The 24,114-nt window shown below is 37.9% G+C and overlaps 1 protein-coding gene and 1 long non-coding RNA gene across 3 annotated transcripts; one reads left to right on the top strand and one right to left on the bottom strand.

The window, feature by feature from the left end:
• Window positions 1-637: 637 nt before the first annotated feature.
• On the bottom strand, window positions 638-19,921 carry BIRC2 (baculoviral IAP repeat containing 2). Of its 2 annotated transcripts, none has more exons than XM_032488249.1 (9): window positions 19,165-19,921; window positions 15,724-17,875; window positions 15,531-15,630; window positions 10,124-10,202; window positions 9,478-9,526; window positions 8,158-8,400; window positions 5,137-5,391; window positions 4,371-4,412; window positions 638-4,263 (listed from the first exon to the last, which is right to left on the bottom strand). In XM_032488249.1, exons 2-9 carry the CDS (start codon window positions 16,616-16,618, stop codon window positions 4,070-4,072), a joined length of 1,857 nt encoding a protein of 618 aa, XP_032344140.1. In that variant the 5' UTR covers window positions 16,619-17,875; window positions 19,165-19,921; the 3' UTR covers window positions 638-4,069. The 2 variants fall into 2 exon arrangements, with proteins under 2 accessions (XP_032344140.1, XP_032344141.1); XM_032488250.1 differs by lacking the exon at window positions 19,165-19,921 and adding an exon at window positions 18,728-19,130.
• Window positions 15,133-22,551, top strand: LOC116666294. The gene is made up of 3 exons (XR_004323056.1): window positions 15,133-15,331; window positions 22,506-22,510; window positions 22,541-22,551. It is a non-coding gene; the product is annotated as an uncharacterized LOC116666294 (long non-coding RNA).
• The last annotated feature ends 1,563 nt before the right edge of the window (window positions 22,552-24,114 follow it).

Below are 24,114 nucleotides of genomic sequence, written 5' to 3' on the forward strand. Positions count from 1 at the left end.
GATGGTACAAGATTATATGCATGAGTAAAAGATCCTTTCAAAGTGTGAGATTCACCAATAGATCTTACATAAGAAATAACAAAAGGTCATTGAACATTGAAAAGGCTAGGGGTTGCCAGGGGTTAGCTGGGAGGGAGGGAAGAACAGGTAGAGCACAGAGAATGTTAGGGCAGTGAAATTATTCTGTGTGATATTACAGTGCTGGGTATGTATCATTGTACATCTGTGCAAACCTACTGAATGTACACCACCAAGAGTGACCCCTAATGTAATCTGTGGTTTGGGGGTGATAATGACGTGTCGATGTAGGTTCATCAGTTGTTGTAACAAATGCACTCTTCTGGTGAGGGATGTTGGTTAGTGAGGTTGTGCACGTATGTGTAGGGACAGAGAGGATACGGGAACCCTCTGTACTTTCTGCTCAATTTTGCTGTGGATCTAAAATATAAAATGTATAAAGTAATATATATTTTTAAAGTAAAATAAAAAAAATAAATCTCCTTAATATGATTTTAGAGTCCACACTCCAACCACCTTTAAGAAACTACCAATTGTCAAGTTTTGGTGAAGCATCAAAAAAGAAAAATCCAGTTATCTGAAAAGTTCTTCCTTTTTCAAATATGTACTCTGAAGCTGATTTCTCTTCACATCTTTTAATCAAAGCAACTTACAGCAAGACATTAGACACTGATACAAGCATGAGAATCCAGCTGTCATCTATAAAGCCAGACACCGAAGAGCTTTGCTCAAATGTACAACGCCACTCTCCTCACTAAAGTTTTTAAATACTTATTTTTCGTTAAGTGCTACATTGACATGTAATGTGCATCGCTTTATTTTTAAAATATTTAATGTGTTTACTTTCAAATGAATTAAATACTTTAAAATTTTGTTTTAATTTCTTACATGGTAGACATCAATAAAACACAAGCTCTCTGGGGTCCTCAGTAGTTTTTCTAGGATTATAAAAGGGGTTCTGAAGCCAAAATGTTTCAGAACAGCTACTACGCTGTAATAGGTTTATTTTACATATGGTTGGGGATACTGATTGAAATGTTACACTTCTAGGAAAGCATTTAAGCCTGTCTTCAAAGCTGACAGCCCGATGTCCTTTGACCTCTGGAATGGCAGTCAGCAAGCAAAGGGCTTCCCAAGGTGTCAGCGAGGAGCAGAGGAGAGCGCACTCAGCTCCAGGACTGCGCTGCCTTCAGGGAGAGCGTGGGGCACTACCAGAGAAGCATGAAGCCTACCAGAGGGTAAGTTACATGATCCTCCCCATTTATGTTAAGAGTAAAGAAACAGAAACACATTATTTCCAAACATAAGTAAAAAACTGAAGTGTGGTTTAACAAAAGATTAACATTTAAAAAGGTACATATTTTGGAGGCACTCTCACCTTATCACCTGCAATCCACTGCCCACCACCTGCTGCCCCCAGCAATCCACATCATTTCACTGAGCCTGAATTTCCACTTACAAAAAAGGGATAACTATTGCTTAGGGTGTTAAGGATTAAATATGGCAATAGATAAATCTAACGAAGCATCTGACTTTCACCTACTTGTTCAACATAATGAATACCTGTTATGACGCTGATTATTACCATTAGGAGGGCAGAAAGGAAGGGACTACCAGAGAGAGGATAAATCCGACTCTGATTTAGCTGCATGAGGATTCAGCAAGTGAATAAAATATTAATTACATTTCCAATTACTTATACTTTATGCAATATTTTTACTGAATGTTAAGAATAGTTTTTATACATAATTAAAACTGAATAGCTGAATGAAGTCAAAATAAACCATCAAACAGAACTTAAATAAAAAGCTACAGTTTTTATGTTGGATGGCAGTCGTGCAATTTTTGAAAGTATCAAAATAGCTTAATAGGACAATTTGCCCAAAAAGCACAAGCCAAGGAGCCAGGCAGGCCTCGTTCCACTTTCACCCCGCGGCTGTTACAAGTATGAGAGCTAACGTGCTTTAAGGCGTTCAGCACCTTGCATCAGCGTGCTCGAGCTGCCATAACAAGGTCCCAAGACTAGGCGGCGCAAATAACAAATTTGTTTTTTCCACAGTTGTGGTGGCTAGAAGTCCGAGATCAAGATGCTGGAAGAGATGGCTTCTTCTGAGGCCTTTTACTTTGGCGTGTTGATGGCCATCCTCCTCTGGTGTCTTCACATGGTCCTCTGGGTGTGTCTGTGCCCTAATCGCTTCTTACCAGGACACCAGTCATACTGGATTCAGGCTCATATGATCTCATTTTCCCTTAATTACCTCTTAAAACGTCCTATCTTGAAATTCAGCCACATTTGGGGGTACTGGGGATTAGGGCTTCAACATGTGAATTTGGGAGGACACAATTCAGCTCTATAACACATCTTACTTGTCTAAACAATCTAATAGCACTGTGCCTGGCACACGGTGGAGCCTCAATACATGGTTTTATTAAGCAAAAAGAAAAAAGCAGTTTCTAAAATGATTTAATTCTCTTTACATTCCTTCCATAATGGCAGGGAGAAACTCACTGACATGAGGTCCTGACCCTAGATGTGTGCATTTGGACTAACATAAATGCATCAGCAGCACATTAGGATGGAAACAAAGGCCAGGGCCTGGCCGGTGGGCCCCAGACCCTCACAAGCACACCTGCTCCTGGCTTTGCCACACACATTAGCCAGGGCCCAGCCTGCATCACGGAAAACTGGCTGCAACTCCCTGCCCAGTGCAAAGTCTGACTTCTAAGGGCCAGGCCTGCGCCCATGGAAGCTTCATGGAGCCTGCTGGGCAGCTCTCTGCCCAGCAGAGGACCAGGCTTTCTGGGGACCCAGGCCCAGGCCGAAAGCTGTGAGAGCACGAGTCCCAGAAGAAAGGTGCTGTTTTGTGGCCAGGCTGGCACAGGACCTGCTCCCCTGGGTGCGTCCCAGGGCTTTGAGGACAGTCTTCTATCGAATTCCTATTTCTATTTAACAGTCATTAAAGAGCACCTAACAGTCTGGCAACTTAAAAAAAAAAAAGATAAATTTTTATTCTTCCCACTATACTCTCTATTTAAAGGGATCTAAAGGAGTTATGAGATTCAGAAGGAACTTGAGTGTTTAATATGAGACCTCCTCACTTGGCCTCAGAAGTCTGCCATGGACCCAGACCTGGGAAAGGTCAAATATGACGGGGCCAAAAAGAGACACTTACCATTGCCTGTACTCCACCTCCTCAACAAACTGATTACACCATTTTTTTTAAAAAATCTCAATGATGATTTACGTAATTTTTAAAGGATTTTTGATACGGATTTTTAATTCAAATTATATCTATAATATACAAAGCAAATGGACAGATACTGTTATCTAAAGGAAATTCTCAAAAATCCCATTACTATTAAAAAACATTTCTTGGTAATCTGTTTCATGAATTCATTTTTTTATAACAGCTAGCATCTGAGTGCTTACAAGGTGACAGGTACTATGCTTAAATACATTATCTCATTTAATCCGTACAACCCTATGAAGGCTCATGGAAATTACTTTTTAAATCAGAGGAAAAAAATGTGATGACATAGTTTTTTAGAAGACCTTTATTAAGATGTTTCTCACAAATTAGGGAAAAGCTTTCTTACCACTAAGACAAAAACCCTTACTTTATAACACAAGTGAAAAAACACCAACAACAATTTGGAACTATCGCTGATAAACTCCAGAGCTCCTGGTTTCCAGTTCTCAACTACACTCTAACGCAGTACTCGAAGCTTTCAGACAGAACACCAAATCCAGTCACTCCTGAAATGATGCCTTGCAGCATTAAGACCACTCCTCTAATTTCTCCTGTGTTCACACATGTATACTAATATAGCTCAGTCAAACATCCATCTTCCCTTTCATATAAACAGAGACTAAGGTTAAATATTACACGATACTATTTTTTTTTGAAACAAGGTTACTATTACCAAAGAAAACAGAGCAGAGCACAAATGTTACTGAAGAACCTATAGTTCCTTTTTGACTTCAGATAGCTTCAAACGTTCAACAGTATTTCAAAGACTTCTATGTAGAGGCTAACGTTAAGCCTGTTTTTCATGAGAGAAATGTACGAACAGTCCCCTTAATTATACCCCTGCAGATGGGGCATTTTCTTAGAGAAGGGGCACACTCCTGGCACACCACCAGGTGCCCACAAGGAATGAACACGACAGACACTTCTTTGTCCATGCACACTTTACATGTTCTTTCTTCCTGCAACCTTCTCAACTGTTCTTCCAGTGACAGACCTAGTGACAACAACAAAAACTTCAGTGAAATTGTCTCTTCTTTACCTCTCATTTAAAAGATAATAAAGGTAATATTTCATGTTGGTCCTAAGTCAATTCTGTTTTACCTGAAACATCTTCTGTTGGAATATACTTCATATTCTTTTCCACTGAAGAAAGAAGAACATACAAAAAGCATCACTCTTAACAGCTCAGCCATAAAAACGAATGAACTCTGCCAAGTCCAACAACACGGATGGACCTGGAGGGTATTATGCTCAGTGAAATAAGTCAGAGAAAGACAAATACTGTATGTTATCACTTATATGTAGATTCTAAAAAATAAAACAAATTAGTGAATATAACAGAAAAAGAAGAAGAAGAAAAAAACCAGACAGGGATATAGAGAATAAACTAGTGGCTACCAGTAGGGACAGGGGAGGGGGGGAAGGGCAAGAGAGGAGAGGGGATGAAAAGATACAAACTACTGTGTTTAAAATGAACAAGCTACAGCACAGGGAATATAGCTAACAACTATAAACGTAGTCTGATCTATACAAATTTTTAATCACTGTGCTGTACACCTCAAACTAATATAATACTGTGAATCAACTAAACTTCAATTAAAAAAAATACTTTAAAAAGGCATCACACTACCAAGTACAAGGCTGCTTCACCTACTACCTATTTTTTTCACCTACTATACATTGAACAACAGAGATTCCAGCTACACAGGCTCAGAAACTATTTAGTCATACTACTTGGGCAATAAAAGACTTCACCTTCTTCTAAGAAATTAAATGGATAGACTATAGTTTGCTAATTAGATTTGTTTGTCAGACACAAAGATGAACATAATCCCAAGAATTTCTAAAATAATTTTAACAAACTCACCAAATAAGTTCTCATACAATGTAGAGTCAATTTCTTTCAGACAGTTTTTGAAGATGTTGGCAGCACAATTTCCTTTAACTAAAATGGTATCAATCAGCTCTCGTGCTTGTAAAGGTATCTGTGTTTTCTGTTTAATAATATCGTGTTCCTGTTTATTAATTACATTGGCCTTTAAAAGATTATCCAGGATAGGAAGCACACATGTCAACTGCTGAAAGAGAGCCATTCTATTCTTCCGAATTAATGACAAATCATCTCCATGTGAAAAAGAAAAAAAAAAGAAAAATCCGTCAGATTATAAATTGCTCAGCTACACTCTTATAGTCACTAACAACCAACCCTATGAATAACTCAGACACTAGATAAATAGGAGCTCAAAAAAGAGGGACAAAATTACTTGTGCGAACTTTAATGTTTGTCATTTGGAAAACTTTCAGGAGATTTAGCCAAGGCTTACTATATAGCACACATATGGTCTTTCTTTATGTCACTTTTTAAAGTCTATATATTTACTATATATAAAAATAGATAAAAACCAAATTTCTTCTGTGTAGCACAGGGAACTATATTCAATATCTTGTAATAGCATTTAATGAAAAATATGAAAACAAATACATGTATGTATATGCATGACTGGGACATTGTGTGGCACAGCAGAGATGGACACATTGTAACTGACTGTACTTCAATTTAAATAAGTAAATAAAGTCTATATATTTCTGTGTCTTAGAACACCGCTTTATTCTATTGAAAAGTAAGTAGAGAATTTGAGAGGACAGTATAAATTTTCCACCTCTGTACCTTGCCCCCATGAAATTAATAACACTGGGTTTTCTCTGCATTGTATCACTTTACTTTTATCAGTATTTTCATATAAATTGTCTCAGGTGATAAAAAGATCCACTCAGGTATGGCTGCTCCTTACAGAAAAAATTCAGTTGTAGGACCAAGTCTCCTAGATGAGTGTCCTTTTCAACTCCATGCCTAAAAAGCCATAGGCTACAGAGTCTGAGATGCAGAATTAGGGCGACCCAGATCCCCACGCTGGCTCAGCCACCTACTAGCTCTGTGCCCCAATCTCCATACACCTCGGTTTCCTCATCTGTAAATGTAGGTAGCATATCTTCCTTAAAGAGTTGTAAGGATTAAATGAGACAGTACATTAAAAGTACTTAGCACAATAACTGGCATATTGTTAGCCACCAATATTATCTTGTGAATGTCTGGGTTTACAGCAGTAACAAATGCATATGAATCAAGCCTAATTTTTTTTAAAAAAGCAAATGTTTTCTTTTTTTTAACCCCAAATCACAGAAGTCCATAGTTAAATTTCCTACATTTATGGAATATGGGCATGAAATCCGGAAGCATTTTTCAGAAAGTTCCTTCTTTTGATGTTCCAATCACCATAATATTTAAATGCCTTTTTCAGCCTTACAAAAAAAGTACATCTCTACATGTACAAGTTTAATGTAAAATAAAAAAGAAGTCTATTGTAAAGCTGTAAAAGAAGGAAGATTATTTCCTTCCCCTTTTACTTCTTTCTAGAAGTGAGATGCTCTTTCCATCTCAAAATTATGAAATTCCCCTCTCTTCTACCTTAATAGCTCACCTCACTACTAACAAATGTGTCCTTCCCCCGATACAGTATCTCCATGTCATTCCCAACCCTACTAACACAGAGCCGTCTCCTGGCTTGCCTACTTCCCATTCTACCTAAAAATCAGCCAGGTGTTCAGCGATCTCTTATTAGCACCCTGAACTCTTCCTCCCTATTCCTTATTTGACTTTTTCTCTTATTAATTTCAAATTCATATTTCATGACTGTTCTCTGAACCTTACAAGGTAGAAGAAAGTCACATAACTAGTGACTAGACTCATTACAGTGATTTCATTTCACCTGTGTTTTTTAACTGCGTATCAATCCTGTAATCTCTTCACTCTCCTCAGGCCCTTTCTTTCACAAAGCCCCTCCTACTTCTCAAATCAATCTACTTCACAAAAAAGTTTTGATGTGCTAGGCACTAAACTGTTTTACTTGTAACATCTCATTTAATTCCCACAGCTGCCCCATGCAATTTGTACTATTATCATCCTCATTTTACAGATGAGAAAACAAGTCTGGTTAAATTGCCAAACTGGTAACTGACAGAGCCAGGATCAAAACACAGATCTGTCCCAACTAGTAATCAGACTTTAAACATTTTGTTACATGGCCACATAAGACAGTTCTTAAACTATTCCTATCAGTACTTACAAGCCTTAACAGAAAGTGTCTTCCACCCAAATACCCAGTTTACACCACATGTGCAACCTTCATCTCAGCTGGCTCTTTAACCCCATCCTTTGCACATTCTCCACAGCTAGTCTACAAGCTCCTTGAAAATCAGCACCACGATTAGCACAGTATTTGGCACAGGTGCTCATCCTCAATTAATATTTGAGAGGAATGATTACTCAGAAAGACTCGTTTTGGGAGTGAAGCGTAACATAATTTGGATGAATACCAGAATCAGGGGTCTCCTGTCTTTGGGCTGGGCAGGGCCTTCTCATCAAACTCTAGAATTTCATCACGGATTCTACTTTTGGTACAAGGATCACTTAGCAAGGACTAGAGAGTCAAATACCGTATTAAGACTGTGATTTGAAGGAACAACAACAACAAAAAAAGAAATAAGACATGCATTCAACTTTAAAATCTTGCTTTTTTAAAACAGTTTAAATTTGTTACATATGAGGAAGAAATGCAATATAGCTCAAGAAAAGAGTTATGTTAAAATCCTCTGATCAGCATAAATCAGGGATCTTCTTGGAAAACAAACATTCAGAAAAAAAATGCAGTCAATGGTTCTCAACTAGGGACTAGGGTAATACACTGCCCACCCTGGAGGAGGGGATGCAAGGTTTGGAAACGACCACCAGCTGTCAGTGGACAGGCGAGGATGCGCGCTGTCCTGCGACACGAGACAGAGCTGTGGGCCCCACTGAGAAAGAAGGCAGGTGACTAACATCCCCAAATACCTGACGCCACTTCTTCTGTTTGTCTTTCCTTCTCCTCTTCTCTTTTCTCATCTTCAGCATTAAGAAGCGCTGACACAATATCGTTGACTGTTTTGTAATTCTCTCCCGTAGTCAGGATTTTACTCTGTACCGTCCGTTTTATCAGGCTTCTACTGAAGCCCATTTCCAAGGCAGCTTTGACCACAGGTGTATTCATCATGACTGCATCTTCTGAAGAACTTTCTCCAGGTCCGAAATGAACAACTATGTTAATAAGACATACATCTCTGTAAATCCCATAAATATAAAAATGTGGAGAACAATAATGACTATGACACAATCTTTAGTTTCGATTATACCCTGGTAAGGGAGACGAGCTACGTGCACCAACCACCTGTCACTCCAACAAAAGTCTGAAGCTGGTAAGGATCAGCTGAGGTTATCGTAACAGGCTGTGCTTTTAAAAAACACCCCTTCCCAGGCTGCATCCTAGACCTCCTGAATGAGAGACTCTCCAGGGACGGGGCATAGGAATCTTCTAAAAACTCCCCAAATGACTGTGATGTGTAGTCGCTTTCGGAAACCGAGATGCCACACAGATTTAGAAGTGAGAAATTACCTCAATTCAGCCAGGAAAGTGGGGGAAATCAACAAAGACTATGGAAAAAGTGGCTTTAAGAGTTTGGACTTGAAGGATGGACAGGATCTAGAGAAGCGGATAGACAAAGCAGAGAGAACAAAACAAACAAGGGAAGGAAGAACAGTGAAACGGAAGACTAGTACACACAAAATATGTCTACAGATGCGGTTTAAAAAGATGTGCTTAAAGAAGTAATACGATTTTCGATAGTGACAGATGTTGTGAAGAAAATAAAGTAGTGTAAGGTGCCTAAAACAAACTAGGAAGCACAAGGACACTTTAGATAGGGTGTTCAGGGGGTCATTTTCTGTTAACAGATCAACGCTAGCCAATATGGCACTTTCATGAAAATTACACAAAGAAAATTACACATAATTCTTCAAGACACTTGACTGCCGTCTGCTGGAAAACTGCTTTATAATAAACGTAAGTACACAACGGGCACGTGTATTTGCTGTGGTTGTTTTCCTTCTGCATTTGTCTTGTCTCCCCAGTTGCAACATCAGCATTTAAAGAACAAAATCTAGAATACTTCTGAGAATCCTCTAAAAATGTCATGCATCTTAGTAGATACATAATATTTATCAGCTAACTTCCTAGCACCTTTTCCTATGACCTCAGAAATCCTTTGTTTACATATTTTTGTTCTTAGTATTCTTACTTAAAATCCCATTCTATATTTGGAGTGTTTTTATACATACTTGGTGGATCAGAATTTTCATCTCCAGGAGTATCTGAAGTTGACAACAGCTAATGAAACCGGGGAAAAAAAATAGGTAGAATTAGAAATCTCAAACAACCTGAACAGAGCAACATTAAGATGTTTAAGTAATGTACACACTCTTTGAAAACTGGGTAATTCACATAATTCACTTTGCTTTGTTTTACCTTAATCATCATAAAAATTTCACCTAATTCCAAATTAGAACTCAAGTATTTCTCTAGTTTCAGGAAAGCAGGAAAAAGTATTCATGGCTCCTCATTACATGTAGAGAATCATACTTCAGCTGGATCACTCTCAGAAGTTCCAAACTCCTCAAAAGTTATTTTTTGTTTGTTTTCTCAAAAAGGTGGAGGAGACACTAAAGACCCTCACCAACCACACCATAAATTTGTATGTACAGCGGCAGGATGGGTGATTTTTCAAAAAACTGAAAAACAGTCTGTTCTTAAAAGTCCTGAACAAACAAGGTAATTAGAAAAATAAAACTTAAAGGTGTCGTTAACATGGATACAAAACATGTAATAATAATTAATAAGAAAATAGATGTAAATATCACTTCTAATCATATTTTATAATTATTATTTAGGAGAATTCAACGTTGCCAATTACAAAAACACATTTACCTGTTCAAGAAGATGAGGATATCTAGCTTGAACCTCATCAACAAACTCTTGCCCTTTCATGCGTATCAAGAACTCACATCTAAAACGTAAGGAAAAACTTCTTCAATTCTTTTATACCGAAAATATAATCTGATCATTCTAGAAAAGTGACTTTCAAACTCTTTGACTGTACCCTATAGTACAAACATTTTATATCACAACGGAGTACACATACACATCTTACAGGAACAAAATTCTCATAACTATTATAGACTTACTATGTGTTGATGCATTCTGAAGTCTTCTATTTAATTGCATCAGCACAATAACAATAAAAGGGTCTCAAAGGAACACAAGCTGAAGCTTAAAAATTGCTGTTCTAGACAATTTACCTTGGGAACTTAAGACAGTTTCAGAAACTGTAATTTGGTATTTATTCCTAAAATGTGAACTTTCACAAAGTAACAACTGCTAATCTCTTCTATTAGCAGTGTGAGCTTATAGCAAACTTTAAGCTAACACTTAAAGTGTCCACTCTTCCATTACATTTGAAGCACAAACCCTCCCTCCAAAAAATACAGAATCAAATATTTTCATCTATATATAATATAAGTGTTTCCCAAATACTTGTTTTTAAACTACTAGAATTTTTCAAAGGTGTTCCAGGAAGTTCACATAACATGTGTTTCATTCCTTTTGTTTTTCAACAAATGGTGCTAGACAACTTGATATATATATGCAAAAAAAACCAATGAGCCTTGATCTATGCCCATACTACACACAAAGATAAACTAAAAATGAATCATATGCCTAAATGTGAAACCTAAAACAACATAATTTCTAGAAGAAAACACAGGAGAAAATCTTTTTGTCCTTAGGTTAAAGATTTCTTAGCTAAGAGACCAACAGCATAATCCATAAAAGATAAAACTGATAAACTGACATCATCAAAATTAAAGACTTCGGCTCATCAAAAGACACTGTTAAGAAAAGGAAAAGACAAGTCAGACTGAAACTCAGCAAAACACATCTGATAAAGGACTTGTATCCTGAATATATTAAGAACTCTCAAAACTTAGTAATTAAAAACAAAACTTTAAAATGGGAAAAATATTTGAACAGATCCTTCATCAAAGAAGATACAGTTCCGAGGACCCCCAGATAAGGAGGGCCAACTGTACTAAGCCTTTGAAGAAGGGACTTGAGTATCCATGGATTTTGGTTTCCTGGTGGGGAGTCCCTGGGAGTCTCCTGGAAACAATCCCCCACTGACACCAAGGGACAACTGTGTATAGATGGCAAATAAGCAAATAAGCAGCTCACCACCATTAATCATTAAGGAAATGCTAATTAAAATCACAGTGAAATAATGCGACATACCTATTAGAATGGCTAAAATCAAAAAGACTGACAGCATGTAGTTAAGAATGTAAAACACTCAGAGGTCTTGTACCTTGCTAGTGGGAACTGAAAATGATACGGCCACTTCAAACAACAATTCGGCAGCTCCCTATGAAGTTACAACAAAATTTGCCATCCAGTCCCCTAATCCATCCTAAGTATTTTCCTAAGCAAAATGGAAACATGTGTCCGCAAAGGTTTATTAATATTTAGAGCGGTTTTATCATTATTGCTCCAAACTGGAAACAACCCACATGTCCTTCAACTGGTGAACGGGGAGAATTAGCAGACATCATATAAGATGGTCAAGACTCAAGTTTACCGCCCAGAGAACACAGCTAGCTGTCATTGTGCTTGACCTTCATATAGTTCTAAGTTATTTTTATTCTGGGATTGATAACTTATGTTCATAATGACTAAAGGCAGGAAGTATAACCAACACTGGCTGCCCCATATTACATCCTTCTCCAATAAACTCTCTGAGGACAAAACATTTTTGTCTTACACACTGTTATACCTTCAGCATCTAAAATAGTACCCAGTATGGAGTGGGGTGGGGGAGGGGGATACAGGAAAACAGGTGAGAGAGATTAAGAGGTACAAACCTCAGTTATAAAATAAGTAAGCCTTGAGGATGTGATATACAACATAATGTACACAAACGACAAATCACTGTGCACTACACCTGAAACTAACATATTTTATGTCAATTATATTTCAATTATAAAAATATCAGAAGGGAAAAAAAGACACTCACAATGACGTTTGGTTATTCTTTCCAACTAGTTATTCCTACAACTCTTGCCCCCAGATAATGCCATTATTGTCATGAATCAGCATGCTCAATCCAGATGAATCCCTCAGAAGTATTTTCACTGGTCTGCTGCAAAACCAGCATTTGTCTGCCTATTAATTTCATTTTCAACCTCATATGTAACAGTAGCACAAATTTTGCCTTTCACTTTAATTTGGTTTTTCTGTTTTGCTTTGGCTTGCTTTTTCATTTTATGATTCCACACTGTCATGTAAATACCAATATTGATGAAGAAAGGAAATTCCTTTGGTATGTAGAGATGTAAACCCTATTATCTCTTCTTTTGAATGGTCTATTATTATTAAAAATGCCAAGAGGAAAAAATAAAAACAAAATATTATCCAGTAGGCACCCAAATATTTGATAAATGAATACATGAACTGTATTAAAATACAGTGATAATAATGGTTATACATTTTGGTTTTTTATCTACAGAAATTCAAGATTATCTATAATTGAAATTTGTTTTCAGAAATGCTTACAAGAAGCATCCCTGGCCTTTTCCCTTATTTAAACATTTAAAATAAAACACAAATTATAAAAATAAACCTAGATTTTGTTTTGTTTTATGAAGGACAAAGGCAGCAATTCAAATACTGTAACTGAAAAGCTGTTTTTGTCTCATTTATAATTGAAAGCTGTTTTTACCTTTTTAACACAATGTTAAATTTCAAATTAACATGCAGACAATCTCACAGAGCATAATCAAGTCATTCAAAATTCTGACAATAAAACATGCTTTTTCCTAAAAAATAATTTAAAGTAAACAAAATATATGTCACTTTTCAGACTTAGAAAGTCAAAATTTATCCTGAAACATTACGAACATTAAAGAGGTTCAAGAGATTCCCCATTATTGTAAAAGGTACTCACAGGTCAAAGCATCATCTGTATTATACGACTCCCCTTATACAGGGTACCTAGAATAGTCCAATTTGTAGAGACAGAAGCTAGAATGATGGGCGACAAGGGTGAGGAGAGGAGGAGATGGGGAATCAATGAAACGAATTTAAGTTTCAGTTTGGGAAGATAAAGTCTGGAAATACATGGTGGTAATGAAAGAAGAACAATGTGAATGCACTTAATGCCACAGAACTGCATACTTAAAAATGGTTAAAATGGTAGATTTTATGTTATGTACATTTTACCACAATTAAAAAAAATATCTAGTCCAACTCCCTCATTTTACAGATGAGAAAAGGTTCAAAGGGTCGTATGACTTGTCAAAGTTCAGTTAGCTACTCAGTAACACAGACAGAATTAATTTCTAATTCTATTTCCATCAGCAACACCACCTCTAACTTCTTTCTAGGCCATAGTAAAAAATAAAATAGGACACAGGGAGACGAATCTCACTACATGTAAAATTTGAAAAATAATTTTTTAAAAAAGTTTTAAAAAGAGGAGATACTGTTAGAAACAGTAACTAAAGGGAGATAAAGTGATATATCATAACAAAATTAAGTTATGTAGAAAAAATAATTTATAACTATAATCAGACAATTCTGACTGTATAATCAGCTTTTATTATAAAAATTTTTATATTTGTCCTATTCCTAGATCTATTTTATGTCCCTTTTTGTTTCCCTTTTCCCTTCTTAGGCTTTTTTAACTTGTCTTCTTTTTTGTTCCTCTATTATACATTTTTATAATCCTGAAGTCTTCTTTAAAGCAAAATGGAAAATATATAAATGAAATGTGAATTATATGGTCATAATTTTAAGTGAGTCATCAGGAATAAGTTAAATTATATCCTAAATACATGATTTACAAAAGAAGAAATCACAGAACATTCTATAATATTTTCTATCAAAATAATTGTTAAAATTTGGTATTTTAATCATACAAAAAATGGATTAAAGACCTAAATTAAGACTGGATACCATAAAACTCCTAGAGAAAAATATAGGCAGAACACTCTGACATAAATCACAACAATATTTTTTTAGATCTGTCTCCTAAAACACAGGAAATAAAAGCAAAAATAAACAAATGGGACCTAATTAAACTTAAAAGCTTTTGCACAGTAAAGGAAACCATCGACAAAACAAAAAGACAACCTATTAAATGGGAGAAAATATTTGCAAATGATATGACCAATAAGGGGTTAATATTCCAACATATGTAAACAGCTCATACAACTCAACATCAAAAACCAAACAACCTGATTAAAAAATGAGCAGAAGAACCAAATAGACATTTTTCCAAAGGGGAACTGCAGATGGCCAAGAGGCACATGAAAAGATGCTCAACATGGCTAACCATCAGGGAAATGCAAATCAAAACCACAGTGAGGTATCACCTCACACCTGTCAGAAATTAAAGGCTACCATCAAAAAGAGCACAACAAATGGTAAGGGTGTGGAAAAAAGGGAATCCTCATATACTCTTGGTGAGAATATAAATTGGTGTGGCCACTGTGGAAAACAGTATGGAGGTTTCTCAAAAAACTAAAAACAGAACTACCATATCACCCAGTAATCCCACTCCTGGGTATATATCTGGAAAAAATGAAGACACTAATTCAAAAAGATAAATGCACCCAGTGTTCCTAGCATCATTATTCAGTTGCCAAGACATGGAAGTAACCTAAGTGTCCGTCAACAGCTGAATGGATAGAGAAGATGTGGTATTATATATCAATGGAATACTACTCAGCCATTAAAAAGAATGAAATTTTGCCATTTGCAGCAACATGGATGGACTTGGAGGGCATTATGCTAAGTGAAATAAGTCAGAGAAAGATAAATACGGTATGGTATCATTTATATGCAGAATTTTAAAAATAAAACAAACTAGTGAATAAAACAAGAGACAAGCAGAGTCACAGATATAAAGAACAAACTAATGGTTACCAGTGGGGAGAGGAAAGCAGGGAGGGGCAATATAGAGATAGGGGATTAAGAGGGACAAACTATTAGGTATAAAATAGGCTTCAAGGATCTATTGTAGAACACAGGCAATACGGCAAATATTTTATAATAACTGTTAATGGAGTATAACCTTTAAAAATTGTGAATCACTAGATCATTACCTGTAACTTATATTTTTTAAAAGAAGAACACATTTAAAAGAAAAATTGGTGTTTTAAAAGGCTAATTCCCTAAAGTATGAAGCAGCTTTGTTATACTGAAATGTAAACTTAATCAGGCAAGCATGCCTACTTCTTTTAAGCACAGAATTCTGTGTAGAAACACCTTTCTAAACAATTACCTTGGAAACCACTTGGCATGTTCTACCCACGGGTCATCTCCAGATTCCCAACACCTTAAGCCACCATCACAACAAAAGCATTTGACATCATCATTGCGACCTGAAGAAAACAAAAGAATAAAATTGAATACACGTGTTCTAACACATAAATCAAAATGAACTAGATAAAATATACAGCTATACATTTTCTTACCCACATAATAGAAACCAGCAATTGCAAGTTGATCAGGCTGAACTGGTACAGCAGATGGCCAGTACATAAATGTTCTCAGTCGCACTGCACTCGTCTGCATGCTCAAATTTGAAATGCTAAACCTCTGCATTTCCAGAGAATTTTCCAAAAATGGACAGTTGGGGAAATGTCTGCGATGTTCTGACATAGCATCATCCTTCGGTTCCCAGTTACTTAGAGTCCCACCACAGGCAAAGCAGGCTACTCGGTCTCCAGGTCCTATATAATAAAAGCCAGCTCTTGCCAGTTCTGATGGCGACAGAAAGGTTAACGGCCACATTTGGTAAGTAAGAAATCTGGCTTCTTCAGTACTCATGGCATAACTGTAGGGGTTAGTCCTCAATGGGGAGAAGTTTTCAACTGCTCTAGAATTAACAGGCTTTGATGAAAGGCTGGAATAAGAACCACTGAATGAGCTACTATGTTCCAAAGTGGGTGATAATGAATGTCCAGAACTGTTTCTCATTGGAGAAGCATTCTTGGGGGTGGATTCCAGATTAGTCACAGTAACCAGACTCTGAATAAAGCTACAGCTAGGATACAACTTTTTATGCTTCTCGATTGGATTGTCTCCGTGTTTCCAGTTATCCAGCATCAGGCCACAACAGAAGCATTTGACCTTGTCATTCACACCGGTGTAATAAAAACCCGCACGAGCAAGACTCCTTTCTGAGACAGGCACACCGGTGGGGAAGGTTGAATATGTAGACATTCGGTAGAGTTCACATGAAAAGTCATATTTCATTTTTTGTTTATTGCCGATTGTCCAATCTGACAAGACCGTGCTGTCTTCCATCATACTAATTTTTTGATACGAGGGACCTGGGATAAGACTTTGGGAGGTAGTTTTGTGCATAAGTGATGTTACTTTTTGATGGCTAAAATCCTTCACATGAAATTTCTCATCTCTTCAATACTAAATTAGATTTTTTCCATAAAAAAGAATCAAATGATAGGCTCCTGCTTATGTAAAATTCACAACACCTTCTTTGCTGGATTTATACTTGAGTTTATACTCAGGTAGGATGAATCTCTCTCCTAAATTACCAAGATATCATTTAAAACTCTTGGGGATTATATTAACTCTTTTAAGTATCTCAAGTGCTATTTGCTCATTACTTGGTGTAACAGTTAACCTAATGACCTGAAAGAAGTTGACACAGTTCTGAAAATATGTTAAAACTCCTTGATTTTTCAAGGAGGTTTATATTCCCAAAATTCCAAACAAGGCTAGAATACCTAAATTATGCCTTTAATTTGCATTGGGTTACAAGTTACAAAGTCTGGATATCAAGCCAACTTCTACAGGATTCTACAGGAGGAAAAAACTATATTCAGGCTTCTTTCCCCATAAGCACTTTAATACGATATTTTTAAAAAATATTTTATTCTGTTAAAGTCTTCATATGGTCACATTATCTAAAGGCTAATTTCACATAGCTTATCACCACAGTAATTACTTAAGGTTAAATTAGCTTCTGTTAACAACTTTTGGCAATGTCAACACCTACAAGCTTCATGGAACCTATGCATGTTATAGTGTCTACATCAAATGAAATAAATTTTACTTAAAGTTCACAAACTGCCAACTCTTCCATCTTTGTTAAATATGGTCTATATTTGTTTCCATTTCCTGCAGCATCATTACTATGTTGTCTAACTTTGCATTCCACTTTATTTTACTTGATCCATTGAAGGTGTCTTCTCCATAAACTTAACTAGTTTTAGCCATAAACTTTCAACAACAGAAACTTTTTACAAAACAATTAAATACCCTGTCTTTCATTTACGAATCATGCATCTATAATATCATTCATTTTGCAGTTAAATCAATTTATCAAGATACAGCTTGTCCTTCCTAGTGTTATCACAAATACCTAACAAGATATTACCAGCAGAACCACTACTCATGAATAATGCACCAGTAATTAACTTTACTAGCCTTCTTTCTGAAAACCCTTCATATTTTAAAAATATAATTCATACACAAAATTACACTCCACAGAATTCAAACTATATCCCTTCATAAAGTTTCTGGGTCTGCATAATGGGATTTATTACCGCAGGGAGGAAAAAATGAGGGGAAAAAAGCAAACTCTTCAGGGCTGTATATCTGAAAAGAAAAAACAAAAACTATTTAGAAAACTGTAATACAGTTTATATTCTTTTCGATTTATTCAGTAAATTCTAAAAGTGATTTACACTTTAAATAACACATTTTAATTCCAGCAATTTGTCGCGAAAACTAATTGGAAAAGCTCTTAATTAAACTAAATGCAATATACTCCCCTTAGCACTAAGTATACATCTTGTTTTAATGTACAACTTTGAAACAGATGGACATTTCCACATAGGCAAATTTTTTGTCCTTGCTCTCCTCCCTTTTTCTGGTGACAACTTTTAATAGGTTAAGGATAATATCTCTGGCAGTTTGCTAGAGGCAAAAGGGGACTACTGGTGAAAAAGAGACTGCACCCCACCAGCAACAGACCAGCAGTTACTCAGACGGTATCACTAGACGGTAACCTTATTTTTTTTAATGTCGAGGCTCTCCAGGACTAAGCAAACTGACCAGTGAGAGTAAATTCATCAGGAACTCATTAATAAAAACCCTTAAATTCTACCATCCCCTCACAATCCCAAAGCAACAAGCCACAGAAAGGAGAAACAAACACAAAATACAGCACAATGGCCTGTGAAACACTGGCCCTGGGAGCGCCACCACCTGTATGTTCGCTTTCGCTATACCAGGACTTGATGTCACATCTTTACAGCTTATCTACATGCACCCTACAGTGGATTTTACTCTCTTTAGGCAACCTGTGGCGGGGCAGGGGGAGTCGGCGGGGAGACAGACGACTGCAAGGGATGAGAAGGGAAACTGGATTTTACCCATTAATTTCCCGGCGCTGTTTCTCACAATACACAATAGGCTACTAAAGCGGCAGGGGGCGGTTGGAACTACCTGAAATAGGAGATGTCGCCGCCACAGAACTGTCTCCGTTGGAACATATTAAACAAAGAAACACAGAGGGTTAAGCTTAAAACCCTGCAAAAGTTCTAAGAGAAAACATCTTGGTCAAAGTCCATAGGGCCGGAAAGGAGGGCGGAGGCCAGAGGAGACTTGCAAACAGGTCAGTCAAATAAACATATGTATTTTTTTTTTCCCACTGCCAAGTCTTAGAGTTGGAGCGTCCGAATTAAACAAAAGCCTCGGCCAGAGTAAAGCGTACAGAGCGGACGTCTCACTGCGACCCTCGCCCCTCGACCCCAGGCCCCGGGCCAAGGGCCCCAGGCCCTCTCCCCGCCTCGCCCGGTCGCAGCCTCCGGGCCGTGGGCCCCGGCGGCCTGCGCGCCCCGACCCGCCTCGCGCGGCCCGGGCCCGGAAGGAGCTGCACTCACCGCTGGGCCGGCGCAGCAAACGCGGAAACAGCGCGGCCGCCTGGCGGCCTCCAGAGCCGGGAAGCAGCGACGCGGACAGGAGAGGCGGCCGAGCGGCACCGTCCTGCGCTCCCGAGGCCCCCCGCCCGCGCAGGGCCCTCGTCGACTCACAGTGACGTCAGCGCGCCCGAGCGGGGCGCGTCACCGCGGCGCGAGGGCAGGCGGGGCGGAGCGCGCGCGCGTCTGTGGGCAGCTGTGCAGCCCGCGGGGGCGGCGGGGCCGCTGAGCGGCGCGGTGGTCAGACTTTTGAGTCCCGCAGTGTGGGCGCTTTGAGCGTTTCCTCGCTTCGCTGTCCCCGACCTTCTCCTGCGGGCGATGTGGCAAACGCTAAGCGGTGGCGCTTGACTCTGGGGAAGTCCTGCGGAAACGGCCTTGCGCGGGTGGCGAGCGCCTCCGCCGGCGCTCGGGGGTGGGGAGCAGCCCGGCCGAATTCCTCCGGGCTGACCTCCGGGCTGACCTCCGCTCTCGGGGGCGCCGCCGTGTGCGGGGCGAGTCCACCTGCTGGCAGCTCGTCCTCAGTGAAGGAAGCAGTTGTAACCGTTTATCCCCAGCAGCTGCGTGGCGTCCACCTTCAACAGCTGGCCGTGGAAATGGGAGGAAAAGGCCAAGTGTTGGAAAGCAGAGCAGCGTCAGAAGATTAGCTCCGAAAATGCGATTTGGCCATCTTTGAGAGGGTATATTAGGATTCTGTCTGTTTCATAATCAGCCACTCTATCTTTGCTTTTTAAGCTTTTGTTTTTCTGTTCTGGAGACGTATGCGCTGACAGTGTCCTAATTTCAGAAGCTCGTCACCAGCCACGTGAACAGGGTTTCAGAGCAGGCTTTTATCTCCCTTTTTTTCTGAATGTGACTTAAAACGGAATTTACACATTCATATATGTATGTATATGTCAAAACCGAACCTGGACCACAGAAGAGCCCATTTATCCATGACATTTTAAAGTAGTTAACTGTTAGAAATTGTAAATACAGCCTCTTGGTTTTACTGGTTGTGGGCGCTGGGTCTCCCCCGCCTCTAGTGGGGCGAACCTAAGGGCACGCAGTAAATATTTCTTGTATCGCAGCGACTGAATTTTTTAAAAATTTGTGTCCTGTGAAGACACTCTTTGGCAGTGAAATCAGATGCCTGCTTCTCGCAGGGGAACTCCAGGGGGCAAATATTTCAAAAACTTCCAAATAATAAGCCACTTAATTAGGTAGCCAGGGGAATTCCAAGACCCCGAGCCATTTCCCATTTCCTGTCCCTGTCATCTCTGCCTGCCAGTTGGTCACAGTACAGGAGGTCTTCTGTTCCAAAGTTAATAGTAAAAAGAAAGTATTTGTAACAGTTTGTGATACAGAGAAAAGAAATGCCATGGCTCCCAATGACTAAAAACTTCCAAATATGCACATGAATTTTGATAGTAGTTTGGTGTTTAGTTCAAGTCACAATTTCTCGGAAAGTTACAGAGCTTTCTTTATATGTGTGGGAAAATATATATAGCAAGAATTGTTCATTCTGGATTCAAGATTATTTCTCTTTTTCAGTTCTTCTCCTGACCAGAAAAGTATAGGGGAAAAATTCTTATTTCAAAAACTCAAAAGACTTTAATGTTTTCTCCAAAAAACTATGCAGTAACACTCAAGTATAATAAATACTACTTTATAACTTTTAATCCTCTATAACCTTGTAGTTTAGTGTTAAATTGATCACTTGCCCACTTACTCAGTTAATGTTTTTCTTATTTCCAGTGTAGAGTTGGTGATTTTTAAAAATAAGGTCTATGTTTCTGTTGAGGCCATCCTAGTATTTTTCACATTTATGTAGAAAAATTTACAGGATCCAAGAAAATTTTGAGGAAGAAGAATAAGCTTGAAGGGGCTTGTCCACCAGATAATTAGTTATATAATAAAGTCATAGTAATTAAGATAGTATTTTTGACATTGTAAAATGACTGTAACTCAATAAAAAATGTTTTAAAAAAAGATAGTATTGTAGTTGCATGAGGATGGACAAATAAAGGAACTAAATTAAAGGGCCAAAAAATATATATATATATATATATACATGTGTGAATTGGACATATGACATTAGTATTATGTATCAGCAAGAAAAGGATTAACTAGTCAGTAAGTAATGCTGAATAAATGGTTATTCTAATGAAAAATAAAATTAGATAATGACCTACACTGTTACCAAATATTTCGGGTGGTTAAAAACCCTAAAAGTAAGAAGCTATCATTATGAATCCAGGGATTTAAACATATTTTGTGAGTTGTAGTTCATTGCAATTATTGTCTTATTTGTGCTCAAGTTCCTTAGGCCAGTGGGAGTTCATTCACGTTGGCTCACGAGTCCTTTTGACGTGGTCCTGATAGTCTTTGATTGCTTTCCAGGCTGGTTTTGTACATTTCTTACCCCATACTAATAACAAGCCATTTGTTTAAAGTGCTCTGGTTCCTTTAGTGGGAAATGGTAGTTAAAAAACATAATCTGAATGTTTGTGGTACTAATTGTTACTGAGTTGTATAGTTTTGATAACCTGTTCTGTGGACAGAGCTAGGTAAATATGGTCTTGTTTTGTTTTTTGTTTTGTTTTTTTTAAATAAAATGTATTATGAATTCTCACTTTCATTTCAAATTCAGGAATTCAAGGGTTTTTTTTTTTTAACCTCGTTGGTTGTACATCTGTCACTCTTTCCCTTCACACTGAAAAATCCTTATTCTCACCTCTACTCCCTGCCCCATAGGCAATGGTTTAAACATTTTTTTTTCATTCTAAAAATATAATTAATTATGTATATTTATCCATATCTTCCTTTTTCTTAGATAAACGGCAACATACTTTTCTCCACCTTTTTTCACATAAATTCTGGAGATTATTCTACTAGTATATATAGAGAGAGAGTCATTCCTGCACAGTACTCCATAGTGTAAATGTAGCATAATATATTCAGCTGGTACCTGTGGATGAAAAAATTAACAGTTGATATAAGAAAGAAATGGAAAATTTATTTGCGCCAAATTGAGGATTAGAACCCAGGAACAGCCTCTCAGAAAGCTCCAAGAACTGTTCTGTCCGTTAGTGATCAAAGCATAGTTTTGTTAAGTGTTTGAGACTGTCAAAAGCTTTCTTGAGAGCTGTTATGTTAAATGACGTATTATTGCAGTTTATACAAGCTAGGTCATTGTGGCCCCTTACAAGATTAGGAGGGAATGCTAACTTTCAAGGAGTTATCTCATTAGTGCTAGGAGAATGTTGCTCTTTATGGCTTAGCAGGTATTTCTGCTGATGGAGAGATTTGGGCCAAGCATAATGCAGCTACAGTAGAAGAGAGAGAAGGAGCCAAAGAGTAGAGAAAATTTTTTATGTTTAAATTTTTCTTGTCTTGCCATAAAATATGAATTTTATTTCACATACCATAATGTATTCATCTACTTCTCTATTGATGGACAGCTAGGTGGTTTCTAATCTTTCGCTATTACAATTCATGCTGTAATGAATAGTCATGGGCGCACGTCTTATTTTAGGATACATTCCTAGAAGTTGGATTCTTAGGTCAAATGGCAAATTCATATGTAATTTTGCTGGATATAGCCAAATACACCTCCCCCTACACAGAAGCGTTCGCATTTTGCAATTCTGTCAGCACTGTGTGTAAGTTCATTTTTTCCTACGCAGTTTTATCAAGGGAAATGTCAAAATGTCTAACTTTTGGATTTTTGCCAGTCTGTTAAACAGTATTTCAGTATAGTTTTAATTTCATTGCTCTGTTGTGAATAAGGTCGATAACCTTTTCAGTGCACCAATTGCATATTGTAACAGTTTATTTTAAAAATAAGTATAAAGGATGATTAGGGTTGATTATGTTGTATTATTGAAGAAAAATTATTCTTACACTTGTTGAAACATCAGCAAGTGAGGAATAATAGGTACAGAAGACTTTATTCGGGACTGTTGCAATCAGAGCTTTGCAAAGGGGAGAGAGATCTGGCTCAACTGTGAATTCACCAAAGATATAGTTAAGGATTTATAGCCAACCAGTGGAGTGAAGGGGTCAGTGGATGTAAAATTGCTTAGTGGAGACGTTAAGGGCAGGTGGATTCTTGCAGAAGATTGGCCAGAGGTTTACACATCAAATGTGGAGGATAAAGAATTTAGTCATCGAGTGTGGGGGGATTCTCACTGACATGACTCAGCAGAATTCTTGCTAAGACTGGGCCAGGCAGGCCAAAGATGGGGTGAGAAGTGACAAATGAGAAAGCACTAACTTCAATCTGCATAACAAACTTCACCCTTGTTTACCCTGCTTTTCCTGGCAACCTCCCCATAACTGGCCTCCACACATCCTCCTGTCTGTTTTTAGCCGAAGATGGTATTTATGCCTGTGGTTTTAGTCTACCCCAGGGAGTTACTGATTTTTCCATGGGTATCTCCCATGTACACACGAGGTATATATGTTAAACTCTGTTTTTCTTGTTAATCTTTTATTGCAGGGGTCACAGCCAAGAACTCAGGAAACATACAGGGAAAGTTCCTTTTTTTCTCCTCTACATCAGTTTATACTGTAGGGAAGGAAAAAACTCTTCCTCTGCCCATCTTAGGTTCTCCAGCTGGGGTCCTGTAAATCAGACTGGCCAAAGATAGATGAATGAGAGAAAGGCAGGTTTATTAACATGCGCATTCCACATGTGCAAATAAGAGCCCTCAGTGATGAGTAACTTTAAAGAGAGGTTTAGAACTTGTGTTTAAATACCAACAAAGGAAAAGAGGTTTGGGGCTTCTGGGTGAGAGAGGCATGTTATAGCAAAGTAATCAGGAAAAGCATGGTGAATGAGCTGTTTAGTAAGGTTTGTTATGCAGATTTGCCGTCTCCTTTGATAAGAGTTGTTAAAGAGGGAGACATCCCTACAAGTGGAAATTTACTTTC

Source organism: Camelus ferus, chromosome 10, assembly GCF_009834535.1.
Source record: "Camelus ferus isolate YT-003-E chromosome 10, BCGSAC_Cfer_1.0, whole genome shotgun sequence".
Taxonomy (NCBI): Eukaryota; Metazoa; Chordata; class Mammalia; order Artiodactyla; family Camelidae; genus Camelus; species Camelus ferus.

What these genes read in the sequence shown, in the direction of transcription:
- BIRC2 (XM_032488249.1), bottom strand. Translation starts at nt 16,618, where the DNA reads ATGCACAAAACTACCTCCCAAAGTCTTATCCCAGGTCCCTCGTATCAA. An exon ending in CATGCCAAGTGGTTTCCAAG is followed by an intron (nt 10,203 to 15,530) that starts GTAATTGTTTAG and finishes CTTACGTTTTAG; the next exon opens with ATGTGAGTTCTTGATACGCA. An exon ending in TCCAACAGAAGATGTTTCAG is followed by an intron (nt 4,264 to 4,370) that starts GTAAAACAGAAT and finishes TGTTGTCACTAG; the next exon opens with GTCTGTCACTGGAAGAACAG.